Source organism: Mixophyes fleayi, chromosome 7 (genome assembly GCF_038048845.1).
Source record: "Mixophyes fleayi isolate aMixFle1 chromosome 7, aMixFle1.hap1, whole genome shotgun sequence".
In the NCBI taxonomy this organism is placed as follows: Eukaryota; Metazoa; Chordata; class Amphibia; order Anura; family Limnodynastidae; genus Mixophyes; species Mixophyes fleayi.
Window position 1 is genome coordinate 2,440,003 of NC_134408.1, and position 24,628 is coordinate 2,464,630.

Sequence of the window (24,628 nt, forward strand, 5' to 3'; positions counted from 1 at the left end):
TCTTATATTTTGAAATTATGTGATTTCTACACATTCTTTATTTACCTCTTTTTAATTTTCTACAGAATAAGAGGAATAAATATGTTTAGTAAAATCACAAAGATTTGTTTCTTTTACAATGTAACAGAAACCACCAGGATTTGATGTCACCACAGGGGATTTGCATCATAAGTTCTTAGGTTTTGTTTAGTGAACAGATCACAAATAGAACCTGTCACCGAATCTTCCCTCTGTTTTACATAGGAGGAACATGAGATGTTTGAGGCTTTGAACTACAATATACTTAGAATGTGCTTTACATTGATGGCTGTACAATAACTCGGGAAGTGTTTGTCTGTCTTTAATTGGGTAAGAGGATAAAGTAAAACAATCAGCAGCTCACACCCTTTATCCACAGTGCTGACCGTGGTGCTGATTGTCTGCTATAAATCACTGAACTGAAGGTGTTACATTCTCATAGGCTAGTTATAAGTCTGTAGTAATGTGTCCCATAGATCACAACGAGTATCTGGTAGCTCTTGACTAGATTACCAGATTTCACACCATGGGAGCTGTGGATCTCTTCCCCCTCTGCTCATCTCTCGAGTGTATTGACTGCAATTACCATACTGAATACTTTTCTTGTGCCTAATCTTTTTATTACATTTATTTTATGTGTTTGCTTAAACATTTTTTGCTTTTTGACTGCTTGTCTGAATAATTGTATGTTATCCTACTAAATTATATACCAAGCGTAATATACAAATGTGTTCTCTTAACATCATAGTTTAACATTCATATCTAATAAATAATAGCATTGTAATCATAAAAAGCAAATATTAACTATGAAATTCTCTATGACCAATTGGGTATACTGAGTGTTTGATGAACCGCTGTGAGCCTCAATGGAGTTGGACATTTGCTTTCTGATATTACATGTGTATAGATCAATCCATCTAACACACAGCAGTATTTCTTTGTCAGGTGAACGTCAGATGAACAAACGCTTATACTGAAGTTACACCATAGAGCAGAGATGCAGTGTTAGTTGTAAAAACAAAAGTTGTTTTACTGTTTACAGAAGCTAGAAGGGTGACTTGAAAGTGTTATTAATAAATGAGAAAGTCATATTTTCAAAACATAAAATGTGATGTTATACAAATACCCATTGTTTAGCGCTTTATAAATCCAATGGGAATCCTCTTTCTTGCTGTAGTCCAAATGGAAATTACAAAAAAGTAATCTGAACAGATGACGTGATATAATATAGCGATGATGCTGAAGGGGTCAATACGCTACATCCAATAAGAAGGAGTTGGACATTGCTCCTGGTGTCAGCATCACATATTTTACACCGGGCCTACAGTAACCACAAACAATATGATCTACATGAATATGTGCATTGCTTAAGAACTGTATAGCAGGTCTATGTAGTTTGTTGGTATTGGGGTGATAAGTCCAATCACTGATCACATATCTCTGTAGCCCTCAAAATTCAGTCTGCGTAGAAGCAGATCTAGGAGTAAATGTATCAAGGTGTGATTTTTTTCGGCGATTTCAAATCGCCACATCAGAAAACAAATATTATTACCCCATTGGTAATGAAATAATATGACACTATAATATAATAAAATAAAACATATAACCATTAATGAAATTTTACCCACTAATTTATTAATAAAATAATTTGTCCCCAATAAGATAATTAATAAACATTTTTAACTACTCTAAACAAGAAATCATGATTACTGTCACAATTAACACTTGTATTGTGCCTCCTGTTATGACAACATTGGCCAGCAGTGGAGAGCTGATGTGTTTGCTAATCTCGCCTATATAAAGCAGTGGGTTGAGTTTGGTGACAGTCACAGCAATCTCGGGTGTGTTTGCAAAATCCCAGCTTCATACATATGGCGACTTGTATTCTTAGAATGGCCAAAAGCAGGGATGGCCATTTATAGTGTGTTGGTTTTGGATGCATCACTGGCGATTTACCATCAACTAGCACTTTCATACATCGCAGGTTCAAAGTCATCTGAGAAAATCAGTGAAAAGGCAAACCGCAACCTGTTACAGTAGTCCACAATGTATATTTCAATGTGTGTTTTTGTCATACAGGAGATGAAGAGGAATGGAACATTCTACATGGAAACACCGCTACAAGAGGATAAAATCACTCTCCTGTGAGTTCCTGTTACACTTCACCTCGTAAACCTGATGTGTGCACTTCATTGATATTCCATATTGATCTGTTTATAACTCCATTGTTTCAAGTTCAATTACCCCAATTATTACTCTGAGATATCCCTCATATAGAAGGATTCTTCTTGTACATTATCACAATAAAGGTACCGCAATGAGGATATTGATTTACTAATAACTGATTTTATCACCAACAGATGGTGGTTCATAATCTTAATTGCGTTGATTTAACTCATTTTCCTCAATTTAATTAGCTCTTAACTCTGGACTAGAATCAACAGATTTCTATAGATTTATCTTCATCAGTTGGAGAACCACAAGGCTCAGTACTAGGCCCTCTGCTTTTCTCAATCTATACCACTTCTCTTGGAAAACTAATAAGCTCCTTTGGATTTCAGTATCATCTCTATGCGGATGATACACAAATCTATCTATCCTCTCCTGATCTTTCACCATCTGTGTTGTCTCGCGTTACTGACTGTCTTTCTGCCATTTCATCTTTGATGTCTTCTCGCCAACTCAAACTCAATCTTTCAAAAACTGAATTAATAATATTCCCACCCAAAAACAGTAGCTTCCTGTCTCACATTTCTATTTCTGTTGATAACATGACCATAAATCCCACCCTACGTTGCCTACGTGTAATCCTTGACTCACAACTGTCGTTTGTTCCCCACATCAGCTCTATATCTAAATCATGTTACATACACCTAAAGAACATTTCCAGAATATGCACATATCTGACACAAGACATGCAAAAACATTCATTCATGCACTCATCATCTCCCGCATCGACTATTGCAATTCCCTCTTACTGGTCTTCCCAAAGTCAGACTTGAAGCCCTACTATCTATTTTGCACACAGCGGCTAGATTGATTTTCCTTGCAAACCATTATTCCTCTGCTGAGCCACTTTGTCAGTCTCTACATTGGCTGCCTGTATTTCAACGAATCCAATATAAAATTCTTCTAATTACATACAAGGCCATCCACAATATTGCACCGACATACATTTCCTCACTTGTCTCGAAATATCTCCCTATTCGACACCTCCGTTCTGCACAAGATCTACGTCTCTCCTCCACTCTCATCACATCCTCCCATTCTCGGCTACAGGACTTTTTTCGTGCTGCACCCAATTTGTGGAATTCCCTCCCTCGCACAATAAGACTTTCCTCTAGTCTCCAAACCTTCAAGCGTTCACTGAAAACCCACCTCTTCAGACAAGCTCATGATATTCCTCAACCATCATCTTAATCTCCCTAGATTACCCTATTACCACCCTCTATACATCTAACACAAGACAACAACCCTCTGACCAACACAGCCCACTTAACACTTTTGCCTTTGCGTTCTAGCTGGTCCAGTGTGCAATATGATGTAGCACATGCCGCTGTGTTTCAAACTCCCATTGTCCCATAGATTGTAAGCTTGTGAGCAGGGTTCTCTTACCTCTCTGTCTGTATGTATTACCCAGTAATGTCTTATTAATGTTTGTTCCCAATTGTAAAGTGCTACGGAATTTGTTGGCGCTAAATAAATAAAAGTTGATGATGATGATGATGATACATATAATAATTAATTAAATATGGCACACTAAATTATTCATAAACTATTTTGTCTCACGTAATAAAATTAATAAAATAAAATTAATAATCATTTTTGCTCCTCTCCAACAAAAAACATGCTTTTTAAAGCTTTCATTGTGGCTCCTGTTATATTAACATTGATCAGATATCATATAACTACATGCTTTTATTTCTGCTCAATCTTGGGAGAGTTTCGGTTTCTGTTGAACCCGGGGAGTTGGTGTTTAATCTCTGGCGAGTTTGACTATAATATGGGAGAGATAGGGGTTTTAAAATTGACACAAATCGCCAGAAATTGGATTTTGTAAAGTCAAAACTGCAAGTTAATACATATGGTGATTTCGCACTTAAAAATCGCTGGTTGTCTATTGCGATTCGTAGTGATGTTAAATCACTGAGAAAAAAAAGCAGTTTGATACATTTACTGCCTGGAGATAGATCAACATGACAAAAAAAAGCTTCAAGTACAAGGAGGTTACACATCAAGTCAGAGTAAAAGAACAAAGTCAGGAGAAGTCAAGTTACGTCATGTCCACTGAAAAGCCGGGTATCAGAAAGAAGTAACTAGGGGTTCACTCTGGTGTCCTTAACTAGCAACTGGGCCATGTATCAGGTAATTTACTAACATCCATTTATCTATCACAGTCACAAATATGACACTTGATTTAGCTGCCTACCACCCACTAGACAGACATAAGCTAATTGTTGAGCTTACATGTGCAACGTTAGTAAATGAGTCCTAATATGTTCTTAGCTCAGTGTGGAAATTTTCATGCACCCATAACCAACATCATCTGTGCACTCGCATCACATCACATCTTATTATACATAAACATTCACCCATCACACAGCTGTGCAGGACAAGCAGAATGCAGACACCCAATCTCTAAGTCAGGTCATAAAGCGATTGTTGGGTTAAGCTTGTGTTGGATGACTTGAAGCACCAATTTATTGGAAGTATCATAGGAGTCAACAAGGGCATTCCTAACCTGATGAGTCAGTACTGAGAGGGAACATTCAGACTATCTAGACCTGCTACTACTAAGGTGGATGGAGGATATTATTGTCTGGATGTTATATACTGTGTCTAATGATCATCTTTTATCCAATGATTATCTGCTATTTCTGCTGTGCTGATGGTTTCCTTTCAATGCAGCAAAATGAAACCCATTAAAGTGGTTCTGTCTGTGTGAGGAATCTAGTCACAGAACCTGAGTCTTCTACAGAACAGACACCACTTCTGTCACATAATGGATCATCAGTCAGCTTTGGGTGCCCTGTGTTGTCCACATTTAGCAGAATATAAACTGTTTCACTCCTACCTTCACCTATGTCTCCAAGTAGCAGTAATTATATATATATATATATATATATATATATGGTAATATATGGTAATAGCAATATACAGGGCTAACATTGAAGGTACTACTGCTACTCTACTTCAATTACTAGCATGCTACTAACTATTTCTGTACTACTATCATTCCTATACCTCTACTGGTAAAATGTAAAGGTTGAATATTATGAAAGGAAGGTCCTAAAGCTTTGGTTGTTGGACTTTGCAGTGAGGCACAAGTAAGCACAAATTGATTTTCCGAGGATAGTTCCAAGAAATGAGAAGTCGGTCAATTTGAAATGTACTTAGTGGGTAAATGGGCACACTTTTTAAAATTGTGGGTCTGCACTGACTGCAATTCATAAATTAGCAGATGCAAGTTGTGTGATACACAAAGCAAGTGCTTTGTTATGTTGGGCAGGAGACATCTTACTGTAATGTTATACTGTACTAAATGGACTTTCTTATTTGTAGTTTTGCAACACTGTCAGGTCCTCGTCTGCACAGCAGCATCCGCTCCTGGGTCCCCCAGCACCATTATACCTGGTGCTTTATCTTGCTACTATAATCCCTGTTGCTGTATGCTGCTGAAAATTATATATTTGCTGGTAATGAATCCTACTGGCTATTATATATTTCTGGTACTTGTATTCTGCTGCCATATATCCAGTACCACTGCTACCTGCTGCTATATATCCTGTGCCATTTTCTCCTGCTACCATATATCCTGTGTCATTCTCTCCTGCTACCATATATCCTGTGCCATTCCCTCCTGCTACCATATATCCTGTGCCATTCCCTCCTGCTACCATATATCCTGTGCCATTCCCTCCTGCTACCATATATCCTGTGCCATTCTCTCCTGCTACCATATATCCTGTGCCATTCTCTCCTGCTACCATATATCCTGTGCCATTCCCTCCTGCTACCATATATCCTGTGCCATTCTCTCCTGCTACCATATATCCTGTGCCATTCTCTCCTGCTACCATATATCCAGTACAGCATTCTCATGCTGCAGTATTCCTGGTTCTACATACATCTACTGTACACAAATTGTCCTCTTGACACATACAGCCAAACCCATAACTTCTTGCGGGGGTCCATGGTGAAGACTGGCATCATATTTGACTCCACACCCTGGGAGTTGGTAGTGCAACCTTGAACTAGTTCTGGATCATATACCGGTGATTTTTGATAATAGACTTTGGAAATATTTGCATGCATGGAGAATCCCACCCAGGCTGTGGTTATGTTTTAACTACTTGTGTTGATTTCAGCTTGTTAGAAAACATGTACTTTGTCTCAATCTCTCATGTTTGCCAATGTTATCTCTGGGAGTTTAATATGACCCAAGTCTAATCACCTGGAACATTACATAGAATATGTATGTAACAAGAGAATGTTGTTCTCCCATCATCCATCTTTATCAACTGGAAAGAAAAGTTATTTTGCATAGTGATGGTTTATTTAAATTAAGTCAAATAATAGCAGAGATACAGTAGCGCAACTTCTCCCCAGTTTGTATATATACAAAGTCAAACCATTGCTCATAATCACATCTCACTACATGTTCAGGCACAGACTGAAGATCATCCAGTAATAGCAAATTCTAATTTTATATTGATGAAACTTTTGGACGTGATATAAAAATACTTCTGTGTCTCCACAACCAGAGTCAGAGACCTGTAGACAGATCAGAAGAAAAGTAACAAGAAGATCCCACCACATGGATATTAATCCGAGGAGCCCCGGTATTCTGACTTGTCTTATCATTCTATCATTAGAGGTGTCTGTTGCACTATTCACCAATAACTTTATTACATTTGTAATTTTACGTGATCTCCATAAAAAGAAAACTATGAAGCCCAGTAATAAGATTCGGGTTGCTCTGAATATCTCCAGTGTTTGTTTCACCATTGTGTCATCTACCGACTTATTTGGCAACATCTTGTGGCCTGAACTCTTTAAAACACTGTATTCACAAGGCATATTTACCTTACTTACCATATACAGCATGAGTTCAAGTATGTGGCTCACTGCCTTATTTTGCTTCTTCTACTTCATAAAGGTTGTAGATGTCAAATCTGCCTTTCTTGCTTGGGTCAAGATGGAGATAAGTTATTTTGTTCCCTACATGATAGTGGTGGTGAATATGTTGTCTATGGGCATCAGTTTCCTAAGTTTGCTGCTTTTTAGTATTCCTCAGGACCCTTCCACAAACAGTTCCTTTATCCCACCTGTCAGCATTAATATTGAAACAAGATCTGTAAACTTAGTTGGGACAAATTTTATTTTGGTTTTGATGTGCATGCCATTCCTGGCTGTTATAATGACAACCCTCTCAATTGTTCGGTTCCTGAAGCTTCACAGTCATAAGATGAAGAAGAACAGGATAACTTCTGGTGAAGTCACTCAGAAAATGTATAAAAGCATTGTGTGTAAAATGCTGCGCTTCTTATTTCTCTATGCTGCCTTTTATTTGGTTATGTTTCTTTATTACTTTTCTGTTTTTCCTCAGCAAAGTCCTGCATATTGGGTAAATTTGATACTAATATTCTCCTTTACCCCAACACATTCTATTATACATATTCTTGGTAATCCCAAACTGAAGAATTCCTGGAAGGATATGTTTGTTTATATAATTTGCTCTAAACAACTGAATGCCCACAATAATTAAATGTTCAAGCAACTGAATCATTACAAGAGCTAAATCATTAACTGAAACTGTTTTTTTTAAGTTGTGACAATAAGATTTATATAATATGGTTTAAAATATGCAAATAGAACAATCAATGTCCAACACAGACCTATAAATATACTACATGTAGGATAAGCCAGATGGGAAACAAGATATCAGTTAAAACACACAAATAATCCCTTTATTTATTGCTAGAACTAGCCATTGACAATAATGTAGCACCACTGTTAAAAAAATACTTCTAGAAATATTTAATAAGCTGTATACATAGATAGGTTACACTCTCACAATATACTTGTGTACTAGTGTACTGTAATGAACAATAATATATGTAGTAATAATCTATATAATGTTATTCCATGTTTCTGGGTATTATTACAAATAAGATGTAGCTATTACTTCTCACTATGTATGTTACTGTTTTCTGGTATGTGATAGTAAGTAAGCATTTTCTTCTATATTTATCTGACAAATGTCTGATTTTCTGTTTATAGTTTAGAGTGTTTTTAATGACACTTTTACATTCATGACTCAGTGGTCTCAACAATGGTGTCTCAAACGGCAGCTGGTTTCATAGCACTAACACATGGGAACCATTAATAATCACAGGAAAAAGACACAGCTCAATGTAAATGTGTATCCTTAATATATATGTGCAAGCTTCATCTGGTATATATGAAAGAAACATCATGAGGAAAAACATCTATGACATACACCCCGGACACTGGGAAGGGCCAGTCATTACCTTCAAAGTACCCTTGGGAGCAATGATCATCATGGGAGCTGTCTGAGACTGAAGTGTACTGAACATTAGTCTAAAACATTTGTAGTCATTAAAAACATTATGATAAATAAGATGGTTTAATTATAGGGTATCGAAATGATAGAGAGTTCATACTAGAGAGTCCATATCAGTGATTCCAAAATCCAGTCCGACATAGCCCCCTAACAGTCCATATCTCCTTGCTGGAGCACAGGTTCATTCATTACTGACTGACACATTGTAGCAGATCCACAGGTGGTTCTAATTATTTCACATGTGACCTGGAAAACCTGCATTGTTAGGGGCCATGAGGACTGGATTTGGGAAACACTGGTCATATCATTAAATTAGCCCTTAATTCTGAAAACTAAAACATCAGTTTATCGATTTAGTTTTACTATAGTTGAGCACATGTCTCTTTCCATATTTGAGATTTTAGTCATTTGTTTTCGAATTTTTGGGCAGTTTTAAGATAATATTATAAAATTGGACTTATTATTATTTTTAGATGTGTTTGAAACCAATGCTTGTATTGACAATTTGCTTGAAATTTATTTTTGGGTTGGCCAATCAAGAGGTACAAGTTGTGTTTTTGTATAGATTTTTTTAGTTAGTAATATGTTTCATGGTTAGTTTTGCCTTTCTATGCAATTTTTTTAAGGAGTAACCAGCCAAACTTCTCCCTTTTGCTGCCTGATTTTCCCCTCTGCATTGTTGCGTTCCATAATGAAATTAATTACTCATAAAGAAGGAGCTAATTTGTGATTCAGCAGCAGTTGGAGCAATATATCAGCTCCACCTTCCACTCCCATCATCGCGTCACTTCCTACTACTGACACCATGAACCCCTCGTGCACCTGAAAGTTTAATTGCTGATATCCTTTGCTATTATATAGTATAATATATATAGTATATTAAAATGTTTATTATTTCTTTTCATGTAATAAAAAATGTAATTAGATAATGTTTATATTCCTAAGAATCCACTCACTGGACACAGTTTAAAGGTCCATTATCCTCTGAATATATGTTGTTATTGTAACATAAGTTCTTTAATTATTTTACAGCACCAAATGCCTGTAAACTAGCTACACAGTCTGACACAATGTCATATGTAGGATTTGTATCTAATCAAATGTGATGGAGAGAGGTGATGGTTTCATAGATGGTGCACACCAGAAATGAGGCAAAGTGTGCTGGACTGGGAGCCTTTCACATTGGCAGAAGTTGTCCAGGTAGCTCAGCAGTATGTGATTGAACTTTCAGTCTTGTAGCAGCCGGCACCAATGAGCAGGGGAACAGCCATCTAATTAAAAACAAATAAAAAAAAAAATACTAGGATGAATGGTACAAACACTGACATGCAGCCATCAACTGAAAGGATCTTATCCACAAAAGATCCCAAAATAGACCAAGAACTCGTGTGACTAGTGAATAGATTTTTTCTAATATGTGCAAAACATATCAAACATATAAAAAAAACTATGCTCAAAATCAACAAATCAAATGGGAATTAAGTATGCAGACATAGAAAAATATATGCATATAGTAATAAGTCCCAATATATATATATATATAAAATAAAATAAAAACTTTCACAGTTCTGGTTTGAAAAAAGAAGTTCAAACGTGATTTGAGTGTTCTGTCTTTGTAATGATGTCATCCTCCGTGTTAAATCCTGTGTGCCATGTGAAAATAAAAAAGAACAAAAACAGACCATAGTGCAAACCATTCAATAAAAATTAAAATAAATTTCTCAATGAATACAAATCTTCTAAGGATTGATTTTACATGCACTGAAAAAATACTATTGAAGGTGAGAATATAGAAAAAATATGGAACTCTGTTTAAATCATGAGTAATTTAGAGAGTCATGGCCAAAAGTTTGAGAATGACATAAATATTATTTTTCATAAAGTCTGCTGCCTCAGTTTTCATGATGGCAATTTGCATATACTCCAGAATGTCATGAAGAGTGATCAGATAAATTGCAATTAATTTCAAAGTCCCTATTTGCCATGAAAATGAACTTTATCCCAAAAACAAAATTGCCACTGCATTTCAGCCCTGTCACAAAAGGACCAGCTGACATCAGGTCAGTGATTCTCTTGTTGACATAGGTAAGAGTGTTGACTAGGACAAGGCTCTGTCATGCTGATTGAGTTAGAAGAACAGACTGTAAGCTTTAAAGGGGTGGTGCTTGAAATCACTGTTCTTCCTCTGTAAACCATGGTTAGCTGTAAGGAAACACATGCAGTCATCATTACTTTGCACAAAAAGGGATTCACAGGCAAAGATATTGCTGCTTGTAAGATTACACCTAAATCAACCATTTATCGGATCATCAAGAACTTCAAGGAGAGAGGTTCAATAGTTGAGAAGAAGGCTTCATGGAGCCCAAGAACGTCCTGCAAGTGCCAGGACCATCTCCTAAAGTTGATTCAGCTGCGGGATCGGGAGACCCCCAGGGCAGAGCTTTATTAGGAATGGCAGCAGGCAGGTGTGAGTACATCTGCATGCACAGTGAGGCAAAGACTTTTGGATGATGGCCTGATGTCAATAAGGCCAACAAAGAAGCCACTTCTCTCCAGGAAAAACATCAGGGACAGACTGATTTTCTGCAAAAAGGTACAGGGTTTGGACTGCTGAGGACTAGGGTAAAGTCATTTTCTCTTATGAATCCCCTTTCAGATTATTTGAGGCATCTGTAAAAACTCTTGTCTGGAGAAGGAAATGTGAGTGCTTTCATCAGTCCTGTGTCATGCTAACAGTAAAGCATCCTGAAACCATTCATGTGTGGGGTTGTTTCCCAGCCAAGGAAGTGGGCTCACTCACAATTTTGCCTATAAACACGGCCATGAATAAAGAATGATACCAAAACATCCTCCAAGAGCAACTTCTCCCAACCATCCAAGAACAGTTTGGTGATGAACAATGCCTTTTCCAGCATTATAGAGCACCTTGCCATAAGGGAAAAGTGATAACTAAGTGGCTCGGGGATGAAAACATCAAAATTTTTTGTCCATGCCCAGGAAACTCCCCAGACTTTAATCTCATTGGGAACTTGTGGTCATTCCTCAAGAGGTGGGAGGATAATAAAAAACCCATAAATTCTGACAAATTCCAAGCGATGATTAGGCAAGAATGGGTGGACATCAGTCAGAATTTGGGACAGAAATTGATTGAGAGTATGCCAGAGCGATTTGCAGAAGTCTACAAAAAGGGTCAACAATGCAAATATTGACTCTTAATGTAATTGTCAATAAAAGCCTTTGACACTTATGCAATGCTTGTCATTTTACTTCAGTGTACCATAGCAACATCTGACAGAAAGGTGTAAAAACACTGAAGCAGCAAACTTTGTGAAATCCAATACTTGTGTCATTCTCAAAACTTTTGGCCATGACTGTAGGTGAAGGAGGTGAGCAGGAAAGTTGAGAGACAATGAAATAATGTCCAGCTTATGCATTAATAGATGAGTGGGTGCAGAACCTCTATTGATGGAAATAGCTTTGCTATGTCTAACAACCCCCAGTAGACATCAATGTAAGAATGTTCAGAGCATTGATATTATCAACACTAGGTGAGTGCTTTTCATTACTAATACGTAATCTGCTTACTACACGGTGTACACTATTATTTCATTTTGATTCTACACTAGAGTTTTAAGGATTAAGCACTGGAATAAACTTTTTTTTCTGAGCTAGATGAACCACAGAAGCAAGGTTGCAAACTTCTCTATTCTTGGCTGCTATTCTTGACCCTATACATCTTGTCTGTTGGCGCTTGTTACTTATTTGTTTTGATTCTCTCTAATTTCAACAACTCCTGCAAACTATATTATCCCATACTATCTACTTTATACCCCATTGTCCAATGCGATTATTATGGTTCCAACGCACAAAAAAATGTAATTGCAACATATAGCAGGATTTACAGCAAGCCATGCTGGAGCATAAAAGATATAACAATAAACAGAGAAGTATAAACCAGATACATAACGCTTGCACTTCACCTGGCCCATGTTAGGATACAGCCAAGTTGTCTGTTGTCAGGAAGAGAGAGAGAGCTATCTGGGCCAGGGAGCTTATATGTAGTTTACATTAAAAAAAACCAGTAATGATGTCACAAATACAGACAGATAACACTCAGAGAGGTCTTCATTGGTCCAGGATTAACAATGTTCCAGTTGTCTGCTGGTCATAGGTCAGTTCATTTCATCTCTTCCAAGGGTGGGGGGGGGCAACTTACTCCAACTGTTGCCTATGTGTCTTCCTACCAAATAACCAGTTTAAACTGACCCATAAAAAAATACTTTTGAATATTAATCTCATACTGCTCATAACTTGCGACCACTAGTTGCGATCACTGCTCTGTGAAAACCAGGTTAATGCTGGTGAAATAAGCTTTAATTTGAGACCAAACTCATTTTCCATTTAGAGGACTTGAACCATAAATACCTTTACTATAGTTTTATCTATGTATAAGTAATCTCTAACACATTTTACTAATAAATAAATGTGAAGTGAAACCTTAATAAATGTGTATTATTTACAAGTGTAAGTGCAAATATAAATGTGTGTGTTGTTAATCCGTGTGATTGCGTCATTACATGTGGTGTGCTAATCGCAATCGCATGGTAATTTAATATTATTCACTTTAGTTTACTTCATCCAATTATTTGACTTCCACGTGCTCCATATACCTCCCCTCTGGTATCTTAAACCTCCCTCCCTACTCCTACACAACCCTACCTAATACCTGCACTCCCACCACCCAATACTCTTATTTCCCTACCATCCTCCACCCACACACCAAGATTTTTATTGCATTCCACTCCATTCAGATAATCTACTTAGTCAGGTACATTTTGTTACAATTAGAATGTGACACATTTTGTGCCCTGGTAGTACTGTTCTAAAGAACCGGTTCATGTCTGCATGTGTAGGGTAATAAAAATGTACTATGGTAATGAGCTTCTTTCTAGGCTTTGGGTCCAATGTTACTTTAGGGAAACCAACCAAAAATCAGTGTCCAATTTACAATGTCTTGCCATAGAGTGCAGTGTGGAGTCCTGTAGATTGATGTCTGGAGTAAGACTGCATTAAACCCTAGGTTGTGTGGGGGTTAAAGCAGAGGAAGAAGAGTGGGTTTCTAGAGATGGGTGGTGTTGGTTAATAGGGGGTGCAAGAAACTATAGCGAAAGCACCTGGAGATAAATGTGCACAGATTAGTTTCACTAGTATGTTGATAAGGAGCTATAAAAAAATTAAAGAGTGAATTAAGAAAATATTGAATATAAGGAAAGCAGGAAAAAAAGTGGCAATGTGGGGAAGTACGATTCTACTTCAAAACCAGCTACAGTGGCTGCCCTTTCACTGCACCTTTATGTGTCTGGAGACACAAAGACCATATCACTAATGTTCAAACAGGCACCAGAAAACACAAGTTTGTATCCAAGCATTAAGACAGATACGTCTCTTCATATTCATTTTTTAGCAATTATACAGTGGACACTATCAATAAATAAATATATATATATATATATATATATCTAAATGTCTAGTGGCGTCTGTGTGTGGAAAAAATAAAACCGAGCTGCAGCGCCACCTGCTGGGCAGAGTTATACACCGACCTACTAAATTCTTAGTGTGTGTGGGGAAAAAAATTCAAAAAGGGCTGAAATTTGGTAGGGCTCAAACTCATTTTCGTGAGGTAATTTTACCTCATGAACACACATGTGTAGAGGCGTGTGTTAGTGTGTGTGTGTGTGTGTGTGTGTGTGTGTGTGGAAAAAACTATTTTCTCAAAAAGGGCTCATCCAATTGACCTGAAATTTGGTATACTGACATTATTTGACAAAAAAATTTGAATAGTCAAGTCAGTTAACTATCATCATCCCCCTTTCCCCCGTGGGAGGGGTAGTAAAGGCTAAATTTACAAGTTGAGGGGTCAAACTCATTTTCGTGAGGTAATTTTACCTCATGAACACACATTAAAAAGGGCGCTTGCGTCGGGAAGTAACGCTTTCCCCTGAGGAGGCCTGGACTAGGCCCAAATGCATGACAAGAACCTTTTAAAGACCTTAAGTAGCATGATTTGACTAGAATGCATGAGTATCATGCACGGGTTCACTTGTGTGTGTGTATATATATATACACATTTTTTTAAGAAAATAAAGGCTGTACAGAAAATGTATTAAATCATTAATATCAATGCCTGCACTATAATGTTTCATATTTGCTAAATTATTGGACATTAACCAGATGTATATTTAAGTCAAAGTCCATCCTGAACGGCTGAGAGCACATTGAACCTCATATCAGTGTGGATTAGGATTCCTTTACTGGCCTTCCACAGTTCTGAGTTGCCTGTTATAATGACCAGGGGCTTTGTGGGATAAAACAAAATAAAAAATCAACTAAAGTTTGTGTAAATCTCTGTAACATTGAATGATTTCAACAGAATACAGATGGAGGATCTGTGGCTGGATCACCTCTAGGTAACTTATTGTAATAATATATTTAAATTATTAGCACAGTGTGCCAATTTATATTTTTGCAAATGTACTGATTCTTGATACTGTGTATTGGAAATGTACTTATTTTATTATATTGTGTTATATTTCTGTATAGAAAATGCATCCATTTCTGATGTATTGATTTTAGATGCAATAAGCAACTGTTGAGGAAATCTGTTGTGTAGCTTCGAGAGGAAGTTCTCATTAAGGCTGATTAAGTCTATTGACATGAATAATCAACATGTCCTTATTAGCCTAAATGCACCACAGGAGGTCGTTACTATTGGCCTTTTGTCCAGCGTGTTAGAACCTGTCTGAAGCATTGTAAACAGCACATAATGTAGAATATCACAGAAAAGTGTAAATTTTGTTAGGTATAAATTGTATTTAAATCCATGTTGTGGAAAACATATTGCATCCTGATAGTGAAAATAACTCAGACGTGTTGGGGCCGGGGAGGGGACGATCAGGGGGTGGCTTGACCCCTGCTAACATGTGGGTCAGAAGGTGTATATAAAGTGAGCTGTTTGAGCATGTAATGTATCATTCTTGTTCCATCTGACTTTCTGATCACTGGTACCTTCAACCAGTGTGAACTGTCCTTGTTAGAACACTTGAGCTAAATAAACATCACTTGCTTCAAGATCTGCTTGACAACTTCTTCCTTGCAGTAATTTCCTGTAACCTACAGATTAGACCCATTTGAATCCATTTACGACTGTTCTGACATTTGTACCCAGCTTTCCAGTACCATCGGTCTGCCCGCTACCCAGCAGCTCTGGCCAGTGAAATAGGCCAGGGGGATTCATCCACAGCAACCCTGATCTATAGGAAGAGGTCAGGGGTACCAGCACAGGTGCATCAGTAAGGGAGTACACTAGCAGTGATAGTTACCCAGAAGGTACATGGTTCTAGATGCCGTGAAGGGGTCCAGTGGTGGCAGCAGCTTTAACCCCTTGTACTGCGGTTAGAAGGCGCAACTGGGATAAGGAAAAGGAATGGTGGCAAAGTAAGCCCAGCTGGTTCCCTGCAACAACAGACAGGGTGGCATAGGAGGTCCATCCTGTCACAGGATCCATAAAAAATGATTTGTAGGGTGACCAGAAGAACCATAGATCTGGCTGTTCTGACATGGGCCTCTGTCTGAGGATGACAGGAGTCTGATTTATTAGTCCTCATCCTATTTGTGTGTCTCCAGAGTGAGATCAGAGTCAATCCTATGGGGATCAGAGTTAATATGAGGGGTAAAATGCACCCCATAGATGCTGTCATAAGGTACGTGAAGCTTACTATCATCATGTAACCATTAGTATAATTTTCTGTAGCGTTTCTTATTATCTCTTGAATGTTTCCAGCAGAAATATTCCAGAGTGATGAAATTGTCAAAAATAAGCAATAAACAGTTTATAACTAGAAATGTTCACTGACCCCCATGTTCTGATTTTGGTTTTGGTTTTGGATCTGGATTAACTTGGTGTTTTGGTTTTGGATCCCTATTTTTTTCTAAAATGTGTGGGTGTGTGGGAGAATGACAAGCCCCTGAAAGAGAGAGCAGCAGGAGAGGTAGTGTCCTCAGGGGATAGCCAGGTTTCAGTGATGGCAAGCAGGTTGAAGGATCTAGAGATCATGGATAAAGGTCAATTTGCTACAGACTGATCTGGCATTCCAGAGACCACAGGACAGTGGAAGAGAGGGAAGAGGAGAGATTTGGATATGATTGTTGGGGTTGCTCGACTGCAAGGGTGAGTATGATATGGAGCGAGGGAATGACAGGAAGAGAGGGTTGGAGTTGGACGAGAAGCAGAAATGCGAGGGAACTTGTCAGCAGACAGGATATTGCCTGGATTACAGGTCTGTTTTTCTTGACCAAGGTAAAAGGTGTTTTTTTTATATTTTTGTTTAAACACTATGCACTTTAACATTGGCTTTAGCAGATGACGCAGAGGGATTACTATCATCATGACTGGTGCCAGCAGCTGCTTGGTGCTCCTGGTCTTCTTATTTCAGCAATGACAATTAGCAATGGAGAAATGGAGTTCTCCTGTTTGCGTTTTAGCTATCTAACACCTAACATTTGGCTGAAGATTTAGACCAATACTGCCAGCCCTATTATTTGTATTTCAGCAATGTCAATTTGTAATGGAGCAACAGACCTCTCCTCTTTGTGTGTTACCTGTATAACACCATACAATTTGACTGCAGATTTAGAAGACCAAGACTACCAGCCCTATTATTTCTATTTCAGCAATGTCAATTAGCAATGGAGCTCTCCTGTTTGCGTGTTAGCTATATAACATCGTACAATTTCACTGCAGATTTAGACCAAGACTGCCAGCCCTATTACTTCTATTATAGCAATGACAATTAGCAATGGAGCAATGGAGCTCTCCTCTTTGTGTGTTACCTATATAACGCAGTTCAATGTGACTGCAGATTTAGAAGACCAAGACTGTTAGCCCTATTATTTCTATTTTAGCAATGACAATTAGCAATGGAGCTCTCCTGTTTGCGTGTTAGCTATATAACACTGTACAATTTGAATGCAGATTTAGACAAAGACTGACATCCCTATTATTTGTATTTCAGCAATGAAAATTAGCAATGGAGCAATGAACCTCTCCTCTTTGTATGTTACCTATATAGCACAGTACAATTTGACTGCAGATTTACACCAAGACTGCCAGCCCTATTATTTGCATTTCAGCAATGACAATTAGCAATGGAGCAATGAACCTCTACTCTTTGTATGCTACCTATATAGCATAGTACAATTTGACTGCAGATTTACACCAAGACTGCCAGCCCTATTATTTGTATTTCAGCAATGAAAATTAGCAATGGAGCAATGGTCCTCTCCTCTTTGTGTGTTACCTATATAACGCAGTTCAATGTGACTGCAGATTTAGAAGACCAAGACTGTTAGCCCTATTATTTCTATTTCAGCAATGACAATTAGAAATGGAGCAATGAAGCTCTCCTGAATGTCACTGGAGACTTCGAAAAACACTGCTACCCCTCCTCTTTCTATTCTACTTATGATGCTGCCCAACTGCACTAGAGATTGCCAAGAACCGTGCTACCCCTTCTGTGTCCCTCTGTGAAATAGCGCTGGATCGCCGTGGAGGGCGGTTCTTATAGAATCCAAAACTTGCAAGACCCAAGGATGTAACAATGATGTTTTGCCTCATTTTCAATTCCGAGGGCATGCGAAAGTACATAGCCGGCTCGGCTTGGTACTCGGATCTGCTAAGTTTGGGTGTTTTCGGTTCTCAGGGACCGAGCCTGAGCATCTCTATTTACAACACCAGAAGCTTTGGTAGAAACCTAGAAATCCTCCTCTTCAAAATTAAGAAAATTCCTCATGTGAAGTTGACAATTCTCAGACAATAGTAGGTAGAAAGCCAGGTAGTGAGACACATAGTGCAGGAAACATGGAAAATCAGGAAAAATAGAAAAATTAGGTGAAATTGTCACTCTTCTTGAAAGATTGCATTTCACAGAGAAACATGTCAAAACTCAGCACAGTTTGCAGAACTATGTTTATAAGATCTTTAAACTGAGAATTTGATCAGATGGACTCAGTCGGACACCTCTTCTCCAATCTTTAAAATTCACATTTACAATCCATGTATTGAATATAATTCTAGATACCCCAGCACCAATACAAAATAATCAGTGTGGCTGCTGCTTTGCACGCAGCGGCCACACTGCTATTCCTTGCAAATCATTCTTTCTCTGCTGAGCCACTCTGTCAGTGTCTATATTGGTTTCCTGTCTTTCACTGAAACCAATAGAAATTTGTTCTACTAACATACAAGGCCATTAACAAAACTGCACCAACATACATGTCCTCACTTGTCTCAAAATATCTCCTAACTCGACACCTCCGTTCGGCACAAAATCTGTGTCTCTCATCCATCTCAATACATTCTCCCGTTCCTGTTTAAAGAACTTTTTTTCGTGCTGCACCCACTTTGTGGAATTCCCTCCCTTGCACAATAAGACTTCCCTCGGTCCACAAACCTTCAAGCGCTCTCTGAAATCCCACCTTTTCAGGCAAGCGTATAATATTCCTTAACCACCCTATTTACTTCCCTAGGTTACCCTATTACACCCTTTGCACAATTCACACAAGACAACAACCCTCTGACCCCAGACCAACATTGCTGTGTACCTGGATCATATGGCCCACTAATCACTTTTTACCTTTGCAATCTGGCTGGACCAATATGCAATATTGGGCCCTCTTACCTATTTGTCTGTTTTACCCAGTATTGTTTATAACTGTGTTTGTTCCTGTTTGTTATGTTTCAGTGCCAAAAAAAGCAAGAGAAAGCATAATGTGTTCTCTAGTTATTCAAGATTTACACGGAGGATGAGGACTGTGAATCACAGAGGTAGATGCAAATCTTAGTGGTATCTAGTTTTCCTCTTCAACAGGTTCTGCTTTGCATACACACCATCATCCTTGTTGGAAGGACAGAGACTTGCAAATCATCCTGAAACAAATGTATGATAAACTGGATGTTTTGTCATAATAGTGTTAGTGGATATTCTATGACTCTCACTTACTTCATTATTTTTTATAATGCATGAACATAGCACATAATTCTGTGTAGTTCAAGAGATAAATCAAATACACATTGTACCTATAAATTTTTGTCTCTTTAGCTTTCATTTCTAATTCAATTGATTTTAACATCTTGTTAATTTTGTAAATTATCAGTTTGATGGGACTTAAAGAACATTCACGTAAAATTCTATCCCATTCTTGGGTAAAATGCACATTGTTAATTATAAAGGTAGGTGAATACGTAGACCTGCTTGTTTCTGATTGGACAAATGGTGTATAAAAAGCGACATGAGACCAATCAGCTGACAAGCACCTTGAGAAAGACATTTACTGTCAGAACATGTTGGAGCATGTAAATTGATTGACACTTTTCCTAGAAAGTCTGCATGTTCTGTGCTGAATAAGGACTTCTTTGGCTTCTATAATATTGACATCCCGAGTTTCTTCTGGATATACTAACTGCCAAGATATCCATTGCTATTCGGTAGGAGTGTATGACTTTTTCTTGTGGGATTTATTTGTTTTATTTAAAATGTGAGTGTATCATGATGTGTGAATACATTTCCTATTTTTATCAAAGCAATATCACACTAGATGCACTTTATTTTCTTTTTTTTTTATGAAATGATGATGAGTCCCCTTAGACACAATAGAATATGCTATAAAGAGCTAGAAAAGAATCTTCAGATTGATGTGCTATTCTTACATCAAATTTTAGTGAGTAGCCCTACATGAGGGGGTGATGAACTAAGACATTTCAAATAATACAGATATATGGACTATAAGTGGGACTATTTTACAATATATATATATATATATATATATATATATATGTTAAACTATATTACACTATGATCTTTCTTTATTTCTATGTGGAAACTGAGAGAGTGACTATAGAGAGGCATCAAGTCAAATGTAAAGCGCTACGGAATCTGCTGGCGCTATATAAATGTTGTTGATGATGATGATGATGATGATACATCTGACAATATAAGTATACCAATCTTTCCCTATATTATTGTATAAATATATAGCAGCGCTTGCAAGGTTTCAGAATATGTAGACCTTTAGGTATTTTATCTAACATAGTACTCTAGACACGCTACATTCCATCATAATCTTATTTTTTTAAGTGTGTGTTTTTCTCAAAATATGAAAACAGTAGTAAAATTATTGCTAAAGCATTCATGCACATTTTCTTAAAAAAAATTGAATATTTGTGTCCCTTGTTCTAGGAATTGACTATTTCTGTATGTATGGGTAACACAATTACCCATACATTGATTAGTATTATTGAATAACATAGTGGAACATTGGCATCTCCTTAATGTTCAATCAACACTACTCCATGCTTATATGTCACAAATAAAATAGATTCCAAGTATTAGCCAAAAAACTGCCACTAGGGATGGTCATGTGATGCCAGGCATTCTAGTCCAAGAGTGCCACGCCCGCTGTGTACAGTGGCGAGACGGGAGCAGACATCACTAGAACCAGGAAGGGTACGTTTTACTGGTGTAACATTATAAATAAATTGCCTGTAGAATGATTCCATCAAAAACACGTTTGCAGGGGGAACACTGACAATGGGCTAACACGTTTTATTACATGATAATCATTCTACATTATATGTAAGCACGATCCTTTGTCTATGCTAAAAAATATCAAACTCACTGTGAGGTGTTTCCTTTCAGAGCTCCTTCTTTTTGGTCATACTATTAATTTGGTTTTAACAAAATACAGGCTGCTTCATATTCAAATCCTGTGTTATAAACATAGTGGTATAAATGTAAAAAATGTGAAACACAAACTTTCCAACCTCTAAATAAAAAAAATACACACAGAAAAATCAGGAAAAGATGAAGTAATTGGGCACTAGTTAGTAAAACTTCAACAAAAATATGAAGAAAAGACAAAACACAATGGAAATGTAAAACACTAAGAGAGTCTTACTAGACTTATCTAACATGATCTTCCAGTAGCAAATTCATACTGCCTTGGATCTTGTAATTTGCAACTATCATATTCATCCTGAAGCATATGGGCTGTGCAGAAAAAATAATTCCCTGATAATATAACGTGGTTTTCATTACTTTGAGAATCTCACAGTTTATTTGTCATACATATATTTACTGTTTTATCTCATTTTTATTTAAAGAAGCCCACTAAGTGGAGTTTACAACCCATAAACCAGTATGAAATTGCTCTTTTTCCCAGTAAAGTTTTTTACCGATCTCTACTCTTTCATATTTGGATGTGAATGGCAGGATACAAGCTGTTTGTCAGACATTCCTCACGATAAACAAGTGCAAACCACTTTACACAGGGTAGTCTAGAACATAGATAGACAAACAGACAGACAGACAGACAGACAGACAGACAGACAGATAGATAGAAAGATAGATAATGGAACAATTCCAATCTATGACAAACACATTTCCCTGTCCCATGTTCTCTGTAATACATATCCTTGTAGGTATTTGCATGCCTTGCTCATATACTATATATATATATATATGCTTCTGAATGCTGATGTGTCCAGTGTCGCATTTCAACTTCACACCTAGACGGAAAAAATACATAAGGGATGTCCACGTCTATAGATATTTACATGATTGTCATTGCAGTTATCATGTGTGTTTCAGGAATTACTCTAAATTCTTCAATAATTACAGTATATTTCAGAGACTGGAGAAAGAAACAACACTTCATAGTCTGTGATAAAATCTTTCTCTCCATGGCTCTCACAAATGTCGTCCTCCAATGTGTCATGGTAATCAGTGCTTTCCTATATTGTTTCTGGACTCACCTGCTTTTTGTCAACAAAACTTATTTATATTTATTTGTTGGCCAATTCTTTCTAATTTACGGCAACTTTTGGCACACTGCTTGGCTTTCAGTTCACTATTGCCTGAAACTGGTCAATTCTTCCTATTATTTCTGCCTTTCACTGAAAAAGAGATTGTCCTCTTCTATTCTACAATTACTCATAATGACATTGGTGGGATCATTCCTCATTAATCTGCCATTTATATGGACAATTAAATTAGAATGTCTTCAAAATGTGACTGATCCATCTAGAAATATTTATTTTGTTGATTTAAACATTCACTACACTGTCTTTAACATGGTGATTGGCTGTTGTCTTCCATTTGTTGTGTCTGTCATCTGTATTGGGCTTAGTGTGAAGTCTCTCCTGGGACATGTCTGGAGGATGAAGCAGAACATGTCTCATTTTAGCTCATCTCCTCAGCTCAAGGTCCATGTTCAAGCAGTCAGGACAATGATTCTACAAGTAATGCTTAACTCAATCATTTATTTGGCTGTCATTTCAATCTTCCTGTCATCATTCAAGCTTAATAACAATTTGGAAGCAGTTCTCTGGACAATTATCATGTCATATCCCTCAGCCCAAACTGTCAATTTAGTCTTGGGAAGTCCCAAATTATACAGTAAATTATTTGGTCAAGATATCTCCTCTTGATATCAATATTACATTCTACCTATTATCTCTCTCTCTCTCTTTTGCTATATAAGGAGTGAACATACAATCTTTTTTGCTTGCTTGGAAATTAATGTCTGCTTTTGCACATACCACCCAAATACTGGGCAGCTTTACTCTTACACTGGTAATTAGAGATAACCTGGTAATAAGAGATAACCTATGACACATCCAACTCCCAACTCTAAATCCCATTTGAGGTTTGACATCACTGCAGAGCAACACGGTTATGATTTCTATTCATTTAATCTACCTTCTCCAAAAATAAAAGTTCCAATTAGTAAGAGTTAATAAAAACCTATCCATTTAAATTGCTCTAAATCTGACTTTACTGATGGAATTCCTCTGATATAAAAAAAATAAACAAAATTTAACAAAAAACACATATCTCTGCACGTCATGTATGTACTTGGATTATTTTTGTTATTCTAAAATTACTATCATCTGAAAATAGGAATTTGTATGGAACACTCAGTTAAACCATTACTATATTTATTATATTATAATTATAGCAATATTAATGGTAATAATGAACATAACTTTTCCAATCCTGGTATATAGTCAAAGAAATGGATCATGTATATATCATGTATATATTTTAAGAATAATAGGCAAATAACTAATAAACTTCAGTTGGTTTTGAAAATGGTAAATCAAATAAATCAGTTTGGTTAAAATACAGTCAGTCATCTGCCGTTATGGGCAACAACTTGTTACATATATGCCACAGGGGCAAAATAAATAAACCAAAATAAACCCAGAGGTGATAACTAACATCATATCAAACATAAAGTGTATAGTGTGTGTCAAAGGACATGCTAATGTCACAGAAGGGATAATAGTCAGCAAATATGCTAATGACAATGTAATAGCTAATCTAATTTATTAATCACTTGCAAAGGTAGTTTCCACAATAAATACAATTCCTTTTTACTCTAAATTACCATTGTGTTTGATTTGATGTATGTATCAATAAATGTTATTCAGACATACCATAGATGTGGAACTTACAATCAGAATAATAATAGGCCTCATTCATTAAGGAATGGGTCAGACGATTTTGTGTGTTCATACGCAAAATCAGTCTACGCATGCCCAGAACTGGGCTACGCTCCACAGAATGCAGCAACAGGCGATTCATTTTCAAATGAAAAGGACACTTAATTCATCCTACGATTTCAGGGAGGGATCGGGGCATTTAAAGGGACGTTTGTCCACAGTCAATGTACAGTGAGGGTGTGCCAAACTCGAGTGCACACAGCCATGTCCAATTCAATGTTTGGGCATCTGAAAGGTACTTGTTTTTCTGCCATAAATCTTACTCCAGCTACAGGGCTAGTCTAAATCCTGATTACTAGTGATGTCAGTCACGTATGTATGCTAGAGCATGTGTTTGCAATCAGGAGAAACCAAAATGAATTCTATGTACAGTAAACATTAAGAAAATCCTAATAAACGTATTT

The 24,628-nt window shown here is 37.2% G+C and overlaps 1 protein-coding gene across 1 annotated transcript in view; it reads left to right on the forward strand.

Moving 5' to 3' along the window:
• LOC142098202 (taste receptor type 2 member 40-like) overlaps nt 1-23,147 on the forward strand; it is a 41,396-nt gene extending 18,249 nt beyond the window's left edge. The window contains exon 2 of the mRNA XM_075180845.1: nt 22,339-23,147. Coding sequence (XP_075036946.1) covers nt 22,339-23,147 — 809 coding nt within the window. The remainder of the gene's footprint in view (nt 1-22,338) is intronic.
• The last annotated feature ends 1,481 nt before the right edge of the window (nt 23,148-24,628 follow it).